The sequence below is a fragment of the Gymnodraco acuticeps genome, unplaced genomic scaffold (assembly GCF_902827175.1).
Source record: "Gymnodraco acuticeps unplaced genomic scaffold, fGymAcu1.1, whole genome shotgun sequence".
In the NCBI taxonomy this organism is placed as follows: domain Eukaryota; kingdom Metazoa; phylum Chordata; class Actinopteri; order Perciformes; family Bathydraconidae; genus Gymnodraco; species Gymnodraco acuticeps.
In genome coordinates, this window is record NW_022992222.1 from 1,015,527 (window position 1) to 1,029,278 (window position 13,752).

The following is a 13,752-nucleotide window of genomic DNA, read 5'->3' on the forward strand; positions in this document are numbered from 1 at the left end:
CAAACTGGGCTCTGGTTTCAGACAGAGGGTGAAAAGAGGTGCTGCAGCACAGGCAGTATGAGAAAAATAAAGAGCTTTTTGAACATTAAATCATGGAGACATGTCACAGTAGAGACACTACATACTAATATGAACCTGAAACATTTGGGTTAGAATTACTAAGGAAGTCGAGTAACTAAAGACAGGAAGTTAGGTGACCATTAAATACATGTCGAATACTGGTTTTGAACAGGACAAAAACAGCATAAATACCATTTCAAGCGTGCTATATGAATCACATGTATTATTATCCACCCAAACGTACTCCCTACGCAGACATTGTTGCTTTTTTTGTTTGCGTGTGCGTGTATGCGTGCTTGCCTGAGTGCGTGCGTGTGAGTTTTGTGATAAAAAATGGGTTACTTTGAAGGTGATCAAATGTGTTAATTTACAAAAAGCAAAAGAAGACACATTTCAGGAAGTATCAAGGAAGAGTGGTGACTCAACTATATGCAACAGTTTGTGATTTAATATCAGAAGGGATCAAAGTCAAATGGCAGGCTTCCTATTTCTTGCGAGTTTGCTTCTTCACCTCACCCTTAGCAGCCACTCTTCACAACTACAAAGGCGGCAAATGCTGGCAGGCCGGGGGTCAAAATACATTGACAAAAGACACCATGGCCTTGAAGATATTGGAGAAACTACTGACAAATGAAAAACCATTAAAAGCCTTTTGCCTCACAGTATGTTGCAATGTATTAACAGTTTAATTGTTTCCCATCATTCCAGTTCATTTGGTCATTGATTTTCTATCTAAAGTCCAAGTAAACCTTTTTCAAATGTAACCCAGAATCCAGAGCATTAACACATGTACAATTGGAAAAGCATCAGAGCCATTAAAGTGAATTCAGCAGCATAGTAATCAACTGTTGCCCATTATATTAGAAAACTATTTTGTGTGAGATTGTTTGCTAGATGATTAGTTTACATCAACAACTGTGCACATTAGATCCAGCCAAACTTTAGATCCAGCCAAATGTATTTCATTATCTTGTATTAGTATTTATTTAATTCCTAAAAAGTTGCTGTCAGACATAATCTCCTGTTTACTCCTGAAATGTAGGAGACTAATAATGTGATATTGAAGACACCTTAGAGTTTGAAGGATACAAGTGAGATACTGTGATGTGCCTTATTTTTCTGTTGTAGCCTACTAATGCCGCCATTTTTTTTATATTGGATTAGGGGTGGGCGATATTGAAAAATATATTATCACGATATTTTTCAAGCAGTATCACGATAGACGATATATATCACGATATTTTTTCATGTCGGTTATTATGGTTATTTTTCAAGTTACTTAACAGTACAAGCACCTACAAGGTAACAGAAACTAAAACAAAAAGGAGTAACAGACCAAAATAGCATTTCAAGCTGGTTTTATTTCTGAAATGAATCCCTGAATGAACAATTCAACATTTTGATATGGCTTCAAGGCACAGTTTCTCAGTATCAAAATGAACTTTCTGAGGTAGCACTAGCAGTGAACATCAATAAACATGAAAAGGAGGGTAAAACATAACTAAGTAAAACATAAAACATCAATGAGGAAAAGTCAGTGCCAAACAATTAAAATGTAAACTTTAGACTTGAAGTGCAATAAAAGACTTTAGCATAACTGAAGGGAAAAGTTTATTTTTTTTATAGTTTTTTTTTCTCCACATTTTTTTTCCACATTTTTTTATCACGATAGATACGATATCTCTGAAAAAGCATATCGTGGAGACCTAATATCGTCACGACGATATATATCGTCATATCGCCCACCCCTATATTGGATGCAACCTTTAAAACATGTCAATAAAGCGGTGCTCTTTGTCACTCTGTGTCAAAATTGCCACCATATTATATTACGGAGGATTAATTGGCAGATATTAATACTGTATTTTTGTTGCCGTTTATTCACTTGAAACTAAGAGTTCCTGGGGGTTTTGTCAGCATAGGAATGAACCCTTTGGCCAAAGTCCATCAGGTCCCATGGGTGCGCCATATTGGGTACACCCAATCCAATTAGAGTGGATTAGAATTGAGTTTAGAACCATCCAACTACATTGATGAAGACTTAACAGCAGTTCTTACTGACGATGTGCAACACAATTTGGTGACTGTAACACGCTTTAGATGACTTCCTGTTCAAATTAGCATAAGATATTGTTCGATAGACATTAACAACATAAAAGTTATATTTTATTTAGGATCATATAAACCTTCTCTATTGTACAAAATTGTAAATATGTTAATTTTTTTGTAACATATTTCATTTTTCCCTGTTGCAACCCAAGCAGCTTATGAACATCATAGTTCAAAAGATGTAGGAAAGGGCCATATTTCAACAGACAACAACAAAACAGACAAACCAAACGCATTTTTACAGAGCAGTAGATTCTCTACATCAGAGGCGTCAAACTCAATGCCTGCGGACCAAATCCGTTCTGCAACATCATTTTATGTGGCCCGCGAGAGCTCGCATAGAATATCATAGGTGTATCATACGTTTAATACCGCTTTATAAAAGTGCGGTTCCAATTAACGACGTGTCCCACAATGCATTTCATTCTGGGACCTGTGCACTGAAGCTTCTTAATAACAGCTGTTTCTCAATGTTAGTTGTCGGTTAGTGACAGAGCCCAAGAAACCCAAGTTACAGTGGCACAGCGACACCAAACAGGAAGCAAAGTATATTAACCTCAGCTACCAAAAGTTCAAAAATCTAAAGGCAGCCGCTTCCTCAACAGAATGAACGTCTTCTCGCTATATTCAGACTATATTAAATAATGTAAAGCAGGAGGAAACTTCAGCGATTCTCCTCTCACTTTGACCCTTGACACCCCTGCTTCTTCTTTCGTGTAACGTCAGAGGTCCAACTCGGTGTCGTGTAGCCATGCCCGCATCTCTGGTCCTAAGTCGAAGAGGCTGGCTTCCCTGCTCTACAGTTGGGAGAGTTTTAGTGGAGGGGTATTCAGTGGGTTGCATCTGGAACCTCACTTTAGATGACACTTCTACACAATGCTCCTTAATAAATAAACCAAGTTGCATACAGATGTGTATAGTGGCTATCCTCCACAACAAAAAAGAAGCTGTGCAGACACTAGGGGTTGGAGGGGCTCAATGATGTGACTCCAGGATGATGCCACATTATTGCACCACTGCTGTATCTTTTATACCCCCCCCCCCCCCCCCCCCCCGCCTTTGAAAATGGGTTTTATTCCACTGCTGTGTCTCATTACACAAGAACAGCACTACCAGCTGAGTGAGGCAGATGTTTGATTGTGGAGCGCGGCAACTCCTCAAGTGGCTAGCATCCATCTGAGTGCCTCTGTTACAGCTGGCTGATGCAGCTGAACCAGGACAATCCATCTCGATGAGGAGAATAGGTCTGGAGTGAGAAAGATGGCAGATGCTAGAGTTTTGCTAAACAGAATTTGACAACAGGGTACCCTGCTGGTATTCCCAAAGGGAAGATGAGAAGCAGGTCACAACCCTTTCACATTACTCACATCACTGACACACAGTCGAAATTAAGTCACCTTAGCAGCTCCAAAATCCAAATATGGAGGTTTGCTCATACTGCAGCGCCTGCAGCTAAAGGCTGTAAATGAAAGCAGGGTAGGGGGATATGGGGGCAGCTGGTGGCGAGTGTCCAGTCAGTCTGTGTTGGCTTAAGAGCGAGGCAATAAATGCCAGCGGACAGCAGATGCTGTAGGGACAGCTGAGATCTATAACAGCAGCCTAAAGCTATGCTCACCGTGCCATGTTGTTACGACCAGCCTCTCACAACTATTCTTCACATCGCTGTCCTATGCAGCACAACTCAACACCACTTCACCTTTAAAAGCATATTTTCGAGGTACAAATGAGTCCACAAAATAGAGCAGGTCCTGCAGAACGTTTTTTGCTCCTGAAATCTTGCTGAAACAAGAGCTATTAAAGTGTGAAGATGTATTCATTTATCATTGGACACATGGCCACATGGACATTTAAAGAGTTGAAAATAGTTGAAAGAGGCTTCCCATTTTAAAGCAACAACGAATGCCTGAGTCTTTTTGCATTAGGTTCCATTTCATTTTAAATTGTCATCTGAGGCCTGAATTGTGTGTTTTTCTTTACATAAATAGATTTCCACCATAGATTGGTAAATAGAAATCCATTAAGGAATTAAGTGTTTGACATTTAAGGAAAGACACAAAACGCCCACTTGTCACCCATAACGCTGAAAAATAAAAACTGCACAAGTATAACATATTACATTTGTTTTTCTCGGTTCAATCAACATTTGCGCTAATAACGATTGAATTTGTTTCTCTGAGCTGTGCCATTATTCATTTAGCTGTTTTTGTTGTCTAGCTTTTCCGACCCAGATGTGATCCTTTCTGCTTCAGCCACATCATGCTCGCTTTACTAATCACCATCGAGTTTTTTTCAGTTTTTGTGTTTTCCCTCACATACTTTAGATGTATACAATTCAAAAGAACTGTAGTAAGCAGTGTGGATGAAGGACTGAAAAAGCAGTGGGGTGATCCATTTCCTAACTGACACCAATTACAGTGAGGATCCACTGCAGGCTGTCAGAGGCAGCTTGAAGCAAAGTCCCAGAGTTTCACACACAGAGATGTGTTTCATAAGCAGTCGGGTGACAGTTTGGTGCTGGTGGGACTTTGAATCATCACTACAGGATGACCTCCCACCCCTCCAAGAGGTTGGAAGAGGGTTAAGGAAAACACACTGGAGCTGTCGCCTACACAGAGTGACAGGAATGGGCTCCGAGAGTCTGACGTGACACAAATGCACAAACGCCTCTCTGGGGTAGCTCGGAGGATCATGTGCAGGGCTGTAATATTGGGCTGGGAAGACCCAGGAACATTGTTGGGGGTGACTCGGGGTCAAATTTGGCCCAATCAAGATTCATCTTTGACTTTAGACACCCCACCCCCACCCCCTTCATCCACTGTAACAATAATTTAAAACTGGTTTTGGGAGATTGTATTCTAATATTTGTTTATTATAGTCGGATAACGTAATGATCACTGTCTTCACTATTGGAAATATAATGAGTGAATTGAATCACACGTTTTACTTAAATATGTGGTGTAATGTTTTTTGGGGCTATCAAATAAAATAACAACAGGATTGTACGGTTATGAATGCATAACAAGTTAATTATGATGTAGTTCAAACAATATTGGATATAGTCATTATTTTTGAGTGTTTTGGACTGAGATAAATCATGGGTCAAAATTGACCCGCGAACACCATGAACGGTAACAGCTATTTTTTCAATACATTTCTTTGGATTTTTGTTTTTACTGCTCATGTTGTGCTTCTTTATGTCTTGTTTTTTGTATTGTTTATATCCTGTAAGCTTAGTTTTTTTTCCCTCCATAAATTAAGAAGTCAGTTGTGTAAGCCAGGGGCTTCTTGACCTCTCCTGTGACATATTATTTCTTATTATCTAGATATAATATTTGTTATCAAGATAATCAAAAGAAGTTACTAGGTATTTGTTTTGTATAACCGTAGTTCAGTGTTTGTCAATTCAGATCAGTGAATTGTGAGCAAACATGAAGTAGAACCGCATCGCCCACATGATTACATCTCTTTTTAGCATTAATGTGGATTTCAAAATGTAGGAAAGTAAACCATACACATCAGAGGAAGAATTGTTTGATGCTGTCAAGATTTAAAATTCAGGATATTTTCATTTTAAATAACAGAGTATACATGATTAATCCATGATGGTATTCCATAGGGATATTTCTAGAAACCATAGCTTACTTATAAAAGATCAAAGTATACCTCTTCCACTCATGCACTGTGTTTGCCTTTAAAGTTAGTTTATTATGCGTGATTTAGGGATGGGTAAAGAAACCCGGTATTTATTGGGCCCAGAAGCTACATTTTTAAAGACGGTGGTATCGATAAGCTCCGACGTTATCGTTTAAAAAAAGTAGAAGTACTCAGATCTTGTAGGATTCTGTAGGAATACTCTGTTACAAGCAAAAGTCCTGCATTCAAAATGTTACTCAAGTAAAAGTACCAAAGCATAGCATCAAAATATACTCATAAAGTATAAATACTCATTATGCACATTTGCCAAATTCAGAATAATATATATTATATATTTTGATTATAATTGTGATGCATTCATGTGTTATCAAAGCTGGTAAAGGTGCAGCTATTTTAATGACTTTGTATACTGCAGGGTAGAGATTGTGAATTTACTCCAGGTGGAACTACAGTATTTTTTAAAGTTTTCATTATATTTCACATTATTATTACAACATCTGCAAAGTAACTAAAGGTATTACATAAATGTAGTTGAGTAAAAGTAACATATTTACCTCCTAATTGTAGTGTAGTAGAAGTACAAAGTCCCTCAAAATGGTACTGTACAGTACCATCATCACATTAGTATATAATGCAAAGGATATACAAGTATATATTCTATTTGTTTTAAAGGTCCCATGTCATGCTTTTCTGGTTATTACCCGTCCCCTTGTGTGTTATGTAGCTTTTTCTGCATGTAAACGGTCTGCAAAGTCACAAACCCTCAAAGTACACCCTGTAGCGAGTACAACTCTAACACAGAAAATACCTGTCTATGCTGCCCCAGAACGCCTCGTTGGAGATTTCTCTTTTTCCATTGTTTTCTTCCTGGGTACAGTGACGTATTTGGGTATAGTGACGTTACGTCACGTCCGTGGAGCCGTTACGTTAAGTTAAGCTACTTCCTCCTCACACACACACTCAATCTTTTCTCAGCTGCAGCTCCGCCGATTTCTCCGCCTGAGACGGCGGGACGCGGCGAGGCTGTGAGTCGGTGTGTGAGCACAAACACAAACTCCCAGCCAGGCTGCGGGTGTGTGTGCTCGGGCTGGTTTCTGGCTGGGTTTTGCTGTGTCTCGCAGACAGCCACTAGGCTCATAGGGAGGGGGGGGCAGGAGCTCCAACAAGCCGTTTAGGACAGAGAGTGAATACACATAGTATACAGAGATGCTGTATGAGAAACCAATGTGAGTTTGGAAAATCGCACAATGTAAATCTATTTTAGTATACCTCAACAATGGAATTATGATCAGTAGAAATTGCCATGACATGGGACCTTTAAGTAAAATAAAGCAATGTTGATTCCGTTTCCAAATTGTTTAGCTTTCCCTTAAAAATAAATACAAAAATAACCAATACAAATACAGTTAAAGTACAAGATCGATAAGTAGTATTGGTAATAGTACCGTTCAAATCTTAACCTCTTTCTCCCCTGGTGTGATTATGATTTATAGCTCTGAATAATATATGTCAACCTAAAAGAAAGAAAAACACTTTGGTGCTAATTTTGGAAGAAAACATTCATTTAGTTTAGAGTAACTATAAAATATTATGACCAAACTTTAACTTTTGTTATTGTAATTTCCCAAACGTTTTTGTTTTGTCCTGAAGCCTTGACTTTTAGTTGTTCATGTTCTTTCATTAGGATTTGCATTGAATAGGTCTACTTCCCACAGCCATTTGTTATTCACCACAGTAAATCAGCATGTTTCAGCTTCCCAACAACTGTTGCATTACAGACAGACGGAGACAACATGAGTACATTTGTGCATTCTAAGTTTCCTGCAGATATTAATTACAGCTAATTCTATGAGCTGTAATTTGCATCAAAGTCCTAGTGTGGGTCACAGAAAGGCTGATTAACAGACATTCTGTTTTGTGAGGGTGCCAGTTCTGAGGGCGGGCGCCGGGCGGTACAGAGACGTTTATGTGTACTGATGGAGGGCTGATGCCGGGCGTCACGGCCAATTGGTAACAAAAGGATGTTTGGAGGACGGAAGCGTCTCAGCCTGTCCGTCTGTCTGAGCAGAACTGACAATGCCCCACTCACCTGACATGTGCACGGAGTCGTTGGGAAAGCTCAGGTCGTCCTCAGCTACCCAGGAGAAGCTCCAGTACCCTCTAGGAATGCTAGCAGCACTTCCACCTGCCAATGGTTCACCTGCAAAAACAGCAAATCAACATTATACTATTACAGCACACACAGTGACAAAAGACAACACACCTTTTACAGCTATATGCAAACAGTCTTTAAAATGACCTTTAAAGCATGTACACTTGTTAAAATAGGAGCCCAAAGGACTAATGTAAAGCCTTAACAAGGCTAAGGAATTATACTTTGTCCTTCGCTGCTTGCCCTGCCTTGCGAGCCATCAGGGCGCCAAATATGTTCCCTTTAAGGCATTCAATGAAATAATGATTACCCCTTTCTGTGTTTATTTTGCCTGACGGGTTGCCATTGATTTGGAATCCATGCTGAGGTCTTATTCGTTTGGCAGTCTTACTCACTCATTGCTCCACTATAGTCTTTTATCATCTGTAAATGTTATGCAATTTGAAGTTTCACCTTCAAAGCGTAAAAAAAACACAATGTCAAGAGTCAATGAAATGTCTACAATATTGGTACGGAAGATAAATAGCTGGAACAAATTCAAGCAGTGACACCAGGAACTTGAGTCATAGTTTAAAAAAGAGCCCTTATGAATTGGTTATTGGATATCGATAGTCTGTATATTTACCTGAGGTGTTTGCCTGATTTGGTTTGACTCTCTCCTCACCTTCTAAACTCAAGCTAATTATCCCAAGATCGAACAGAAGTCCGTTACTGTAAAGTAGATTCAACAACTTTGACCTCTCCCCACTCACACACCACTCTCTCTCACACAGTCCTCAGTCCATGGATAATTATTACACAGTCACAGACCAATACACCACTGCCTCCGATGGAGACTCCTGCATCAATCCTGCATTTAAAATTAGCCTTGAAGAGCGATTCATCGTAAATGATGCCTTACATGGCACTGAACAGAGCACACAGCGGGTAACCTGAAGAAGGGTTTTGTTTTTATTTATTGGCTCTCTCCATTTATATATGCCAAAGTCACTACATTTTTAATCTATAGCATGCCGTAAATAAGAGATACAGTTTAACAGTGTAATTATCCAAGGACATACTATCTTTCTAAAACTAAAGTCTCATGTATTTTTCTCACAGCAGAGCGAAAGCCATACTGACCTTTCCATGATATGCAAATGCTTTTAACCAGCCTATATACATGATAAGACAACAACTCAAAACAACTCTTCAATTCCGGTAAGACGAAGACAAGGTGTGATTTCAATCAAGTTAATCATTGAATTACAATTCTACGTAACCACATTTACTTTTCACAAAAGAAAGGTTGACAGGTAATGCTATTAAGAAACTGTAATGTGAAATGACATCTAAACATTTACATGTTCAGCCTTAAAGGATAGGCCTAAAGAAGGAACCTGTTCACTAGATGGTCAAGCACAATACGAGGGTGTTTTGCTATGGAGCGGTTCTTCGTTCTAAATTCATCAGGATGGAGAACTTGACATCAATGGCCATGACTGTCATGATTCACAGCTATTAAAAAGAAGCTGAAGAAGAGAAATGAGAACAAAATGAAATAATTGATTACAAGGTCAAGAGACAAGTATAGATAATAAGCAATTGGTACAAGGGAAGCGGTTATAATAATAATAATAGCTTGGATTTATATAGCGCCTTTCATAAGACCCAAGGGTTAGGGTTAGGGGTAAGTAACCGCTTTACAAAGAAGAACAGGTGCAAAACAAACATAACAAAACAAAGGGCAGTCAGACAACCAGTCAGACAGACAAAACAACAAATAGATTAGGGGCCAAAGGCCTTAGTAAACAGATGGGTCTTGAGGGCCCTTTTGAAGGCATCAAGTGTGGGGATTATGTCCATTATTGTACTAAGTAGCCCTTTCCACAGACTTTAGATTAGATGTTTTTGATTTGACTGCACTTCCTGTACTTCCTTGAATTCAGGAAAATAGTCAGAACCCTGAACCTTTCAAAAAATGGTTTTCATCACTTAATTGTGCATATTTTTCCCAATTGATGACCAGGCAAGAGGAGATGACTGTCCATAAAGACTGGTTCGGGGTCAACAGCAGTTCAGCTGCAGGGGAATATGTCTGGTTGGTCGGATACTGCATGAGGTGGCAGTCTGCTGCTAACTGTTTGGTTGGCTGCCTGGTAGCTGTAGCTGCTGAAGAGGGTGAGCCGACCGGCTGTTGTGAGAGGTGGATGGCTTTCTTACTGACTGACTCACAGCTGGATGGCCGACTGGCTATCACACGAGTGGCATTTCTCGGTGTTTGTGGGGCGTGTTTAACCTTACACGCCATATGGTTTGTTTGCAAATAACAATTTGAGAAGCAGGCATTTGAAACTGTTTGGAAAAGGGCAGGCGCTTTAAAAACAATACCTGGCGGCTGATTGGATTAACCATCTGTCAATCCACCGAGAAAAGCCTTAACTGCGGTTCTTTGCCCTTCTCGTAGCAAAGATCCCTTTAGTTCTGATATAACTGATGCTTTGCAGCGTCTAAATGACCTTTTTAGTAGCTGCCACTGATGTGCATGCATAAACGAAGTTGACTGGTGTAGAAACTCGCGGTTGGTACACACACATTACTTGAAGCCTGAAAAGATAGATTTGTGATCTTGTGATCCATTCTCATGAGACTTCCAACAATCTACCCGGGTTTGCAAGGTAAGGGCATGCTTTCAATATGTCCTGGTATGAAAAGGTCAAAAAGGCTTTAATCAGGCCCGTCATCATGAATCTCTTAATTTCCCAGTAAATCTTCATTCCCAACCTCAGTGATGGGATAACAATTAAACTGTCGATATTCAAGTAGTCAAAATGAGTCTCTTAAAGGCTGTGTCAGCTCAACCTTACAGTATGAAAAGAACAGACATCTAAAAAAGGGAGCTTCGAATAGGACCATCTCTGCATTAAAATCAGCTCCTATCGTCTAACCCTATCGTCTATTCCTTGACCTCTGAGTGAAACGTCACGGGGTTAAGGGATAGTGGATAGGAGAATTTAAAAGGACTTAGGAGAAGAGACTGCGGTACTTTAGAGAATCCGAATGCACTTTCACTATCCAACGTGTTTATGATGCGCCAGCGGACGTCATGAATGTGCGTCTGCTGCTGTGGGGAAACTATGGAAACCACAGTTTTCTATAGCGGACTACAACATGGATGTATAATAAGAAGGAGGGACTACTGTAAACTCATCTAGAGACTCTGCACCGTGCTCTGACGCTGTTGCTTTATGCTTTATGAACGTGGACAACAGAGAAACATATTCTTCATGACCAAAGTTGGAATTGAAATAAAAAAGGAAAGTGAAACTTATGCTCGTCACCCTCTCCCTCCGGTCCACATTAATACAAATGATCCCAATACGTATGATTGTATGAACTATTAAAAGATCTTAAAACCAATACAAATGTATTTATTATAAACGTTAGTCCTTAACATCTATCACTGTGTACATCACCATTCAAACATCTTTTAAAAGTTGAACAAACTCCAAACAGCTCAGTAAAGACTGTGAAATGTTGACTTTATTTGATCATTTCAGTAAAAACTAACGTTCACATTTCTCTTTTTGATTATAATACTGATGAACGTTCAAAACAAAGCACTTTGGCAACTTACCACATACGTTTTAAAATGCTTAATAAGCACCGTAACTTTCATGATATAATTTCTCGGTCATAATCGGTTGTTTCCGTGAACGGCCGACTGTTGTGTGATGGCAAATGCTGCGGCCGCAAGGCATTGTGGGGCAGCATTTTCTCCTCTCCTTTCGGTGAGGGAGGTCCAGTGGTTCCTAAGCTAAATGGAATATTCGACTTCAGCCCAGATGTCCGAGCAGGATGTGTCTCCAGGTGATGTTAATTTGAGCATCTGCAATTGGGAGGAGACACCGGGGCAGAGCCAGAACATGCTGGCCTACTAACACCTCAAAAAGCTCCAGAATGTGTTGGAACATGCTACTGTAATTTAGAGTCTACAGTATGTGACCTTGGTTTGCCTACTTGACACAAAACATAAAAAAGATTTGAATTTAAAACTGGATCCATCGACTCTATGATTATACATGAGCTTCGTAGTTTCTAGTCACCACACTGATATAAACTGAACTTGTATAACAAACCATGGGAGAGTGAATACAATGGCTCTCACTGATGACTTTGTTCATGGTAGATGTCTTTGTGATGATGTCAAAACAACAGTCCAGGGGGTATAAATACACAGACCAACACAACATTATCTATGTTTCTACTATGCACATATTTATGAGGAAGCAATGAGTTAGAAGCAGCCATGCACTATTAGAGCCGACAAATCATTACTATTGCTCTTCCTTTAGAATAATGCTATTCCCTTTCACTTTATACAAAAAAAGTAATAAATGTAAAATGTGCAAATGTGTTTTACGAAAAAGAAAAAAAAGAAACACTACTCTAATCAAGATTTGCTTTCACAAACTGATAAATAAACATTTGACTTGTGAAAGTCTTATCAGCATAATGTTTTTTTATACAAAGTTAGGACCAACATTAGGATATCGTATAAATAAGGAGACGATTGTGGCAGATTCTGGTTTACAGATCAAATCCCCTCTGACATGTTCATGAATCAGTAAGAGAGAGGTTTTTCTAGCAGGTGAGTACATTGAAGCACATTTTGAGAAAATCCTAATGAATCACGGCAGTTGCATCTTGAATTAAGTTATTTACAATGCTTAATCTCAAAAGATAGTATGTCAACACAACTTCACATAAATGTTCTTAACTGAGTTTTAGAAATCCTTTTAGTTTTCCTGTGAGGAGCCTGTGAAAAAATCCTCACTGTAATAATGTTGCTCAAATTGTACTCATGAAAAAAAATATTGCTGGCAGCCCTGTCAGCCACACAAGTATGTGCATAACAAACACGTACACTCCTGTGCACACAGTCAGTAGTGCATGTACAATTCGCCACTACAGAGGAGAGTTGACTCAGCTCAGTGAACAGTCTAATTCTGTCCAACCCACACTCCAAAATCCTTCAAATGCTTTGTGGATTTATCAATGAGGCTTGACTCAACCTGTCACATCAACATGGCTGTGCACGGACATACATCTCTCTCAGTCCGTCTCTTTTTCACTCTCAGATGCCCATATCTGTTTGAATTAGACGGAAGTAGATCCAAGTACTTGCAAAATCCTTACAATTAAAGCCAAAGGGAGAAACAGATAGCTTGCAAGGTACGAGAGGAAGCCTTTTGAGGGGGCAGTTATATATGATGTATGTGGTGCTTGTTGGCTTTGTTTCACTAGTGGAATGATCCAGAACTGAAGCAAATTACCCATGAAAAGGGAAGGCAGGGTAAGTGTACAGGTAGTGGATTTGTAGAGCCCCTTTCACACATGCACTGCAACCCTAAATCTAAACATAAGGTGTACGTGAGTGCGCAAATGTTCGTAACATTCAAGCCAGAAATCGAACAGAGATCACCATGCCAGCTACCTCGTACAATGTCTGCGTGATATCCGATTGAGCTAATGTATGAATACAGCTGCACCTTGTACATTTAATATCCAACAACTGGGCTTGTTGATGATGTTTGTAAAGCGGCTGGCATGAAACCAGAAAAAAACGAACATCCGAGGGTACAGATTAGAACGAGGGTCATTTACATGAAAGCGCATATGAACATGTCTGATTGGAGAAAAGCTGTAAAGAAGGATTTTAGGTCCTAACCATTGCGTAAAACAAAACAGATTTTCCAATAACTGAGAATGCTTTTAGCAAGTACAATCTTCTTGGA

At 39.5% G+C, this 13,752-nt stretch overlaps 1 protein-coding gene across 1 annotated transcript in view; it reads right to left on the minus strand.

The window, feature by feature from the left end:
- The window catches only part of alk (ALK receptor tyrosine kinase), a 516,591-nt gene that overhangs the window by 311,807 nt on the left and 191,032 nt on the right, over positions 1–13,752 (minus strand). The window contains 1 exon segment of the mRNA XM_034205980.1: positions 7,913–8,023. Within this exon segment, the coding sequence (XP_034061871.1) occupies positions 7,913–8,023 (111 nt within the window).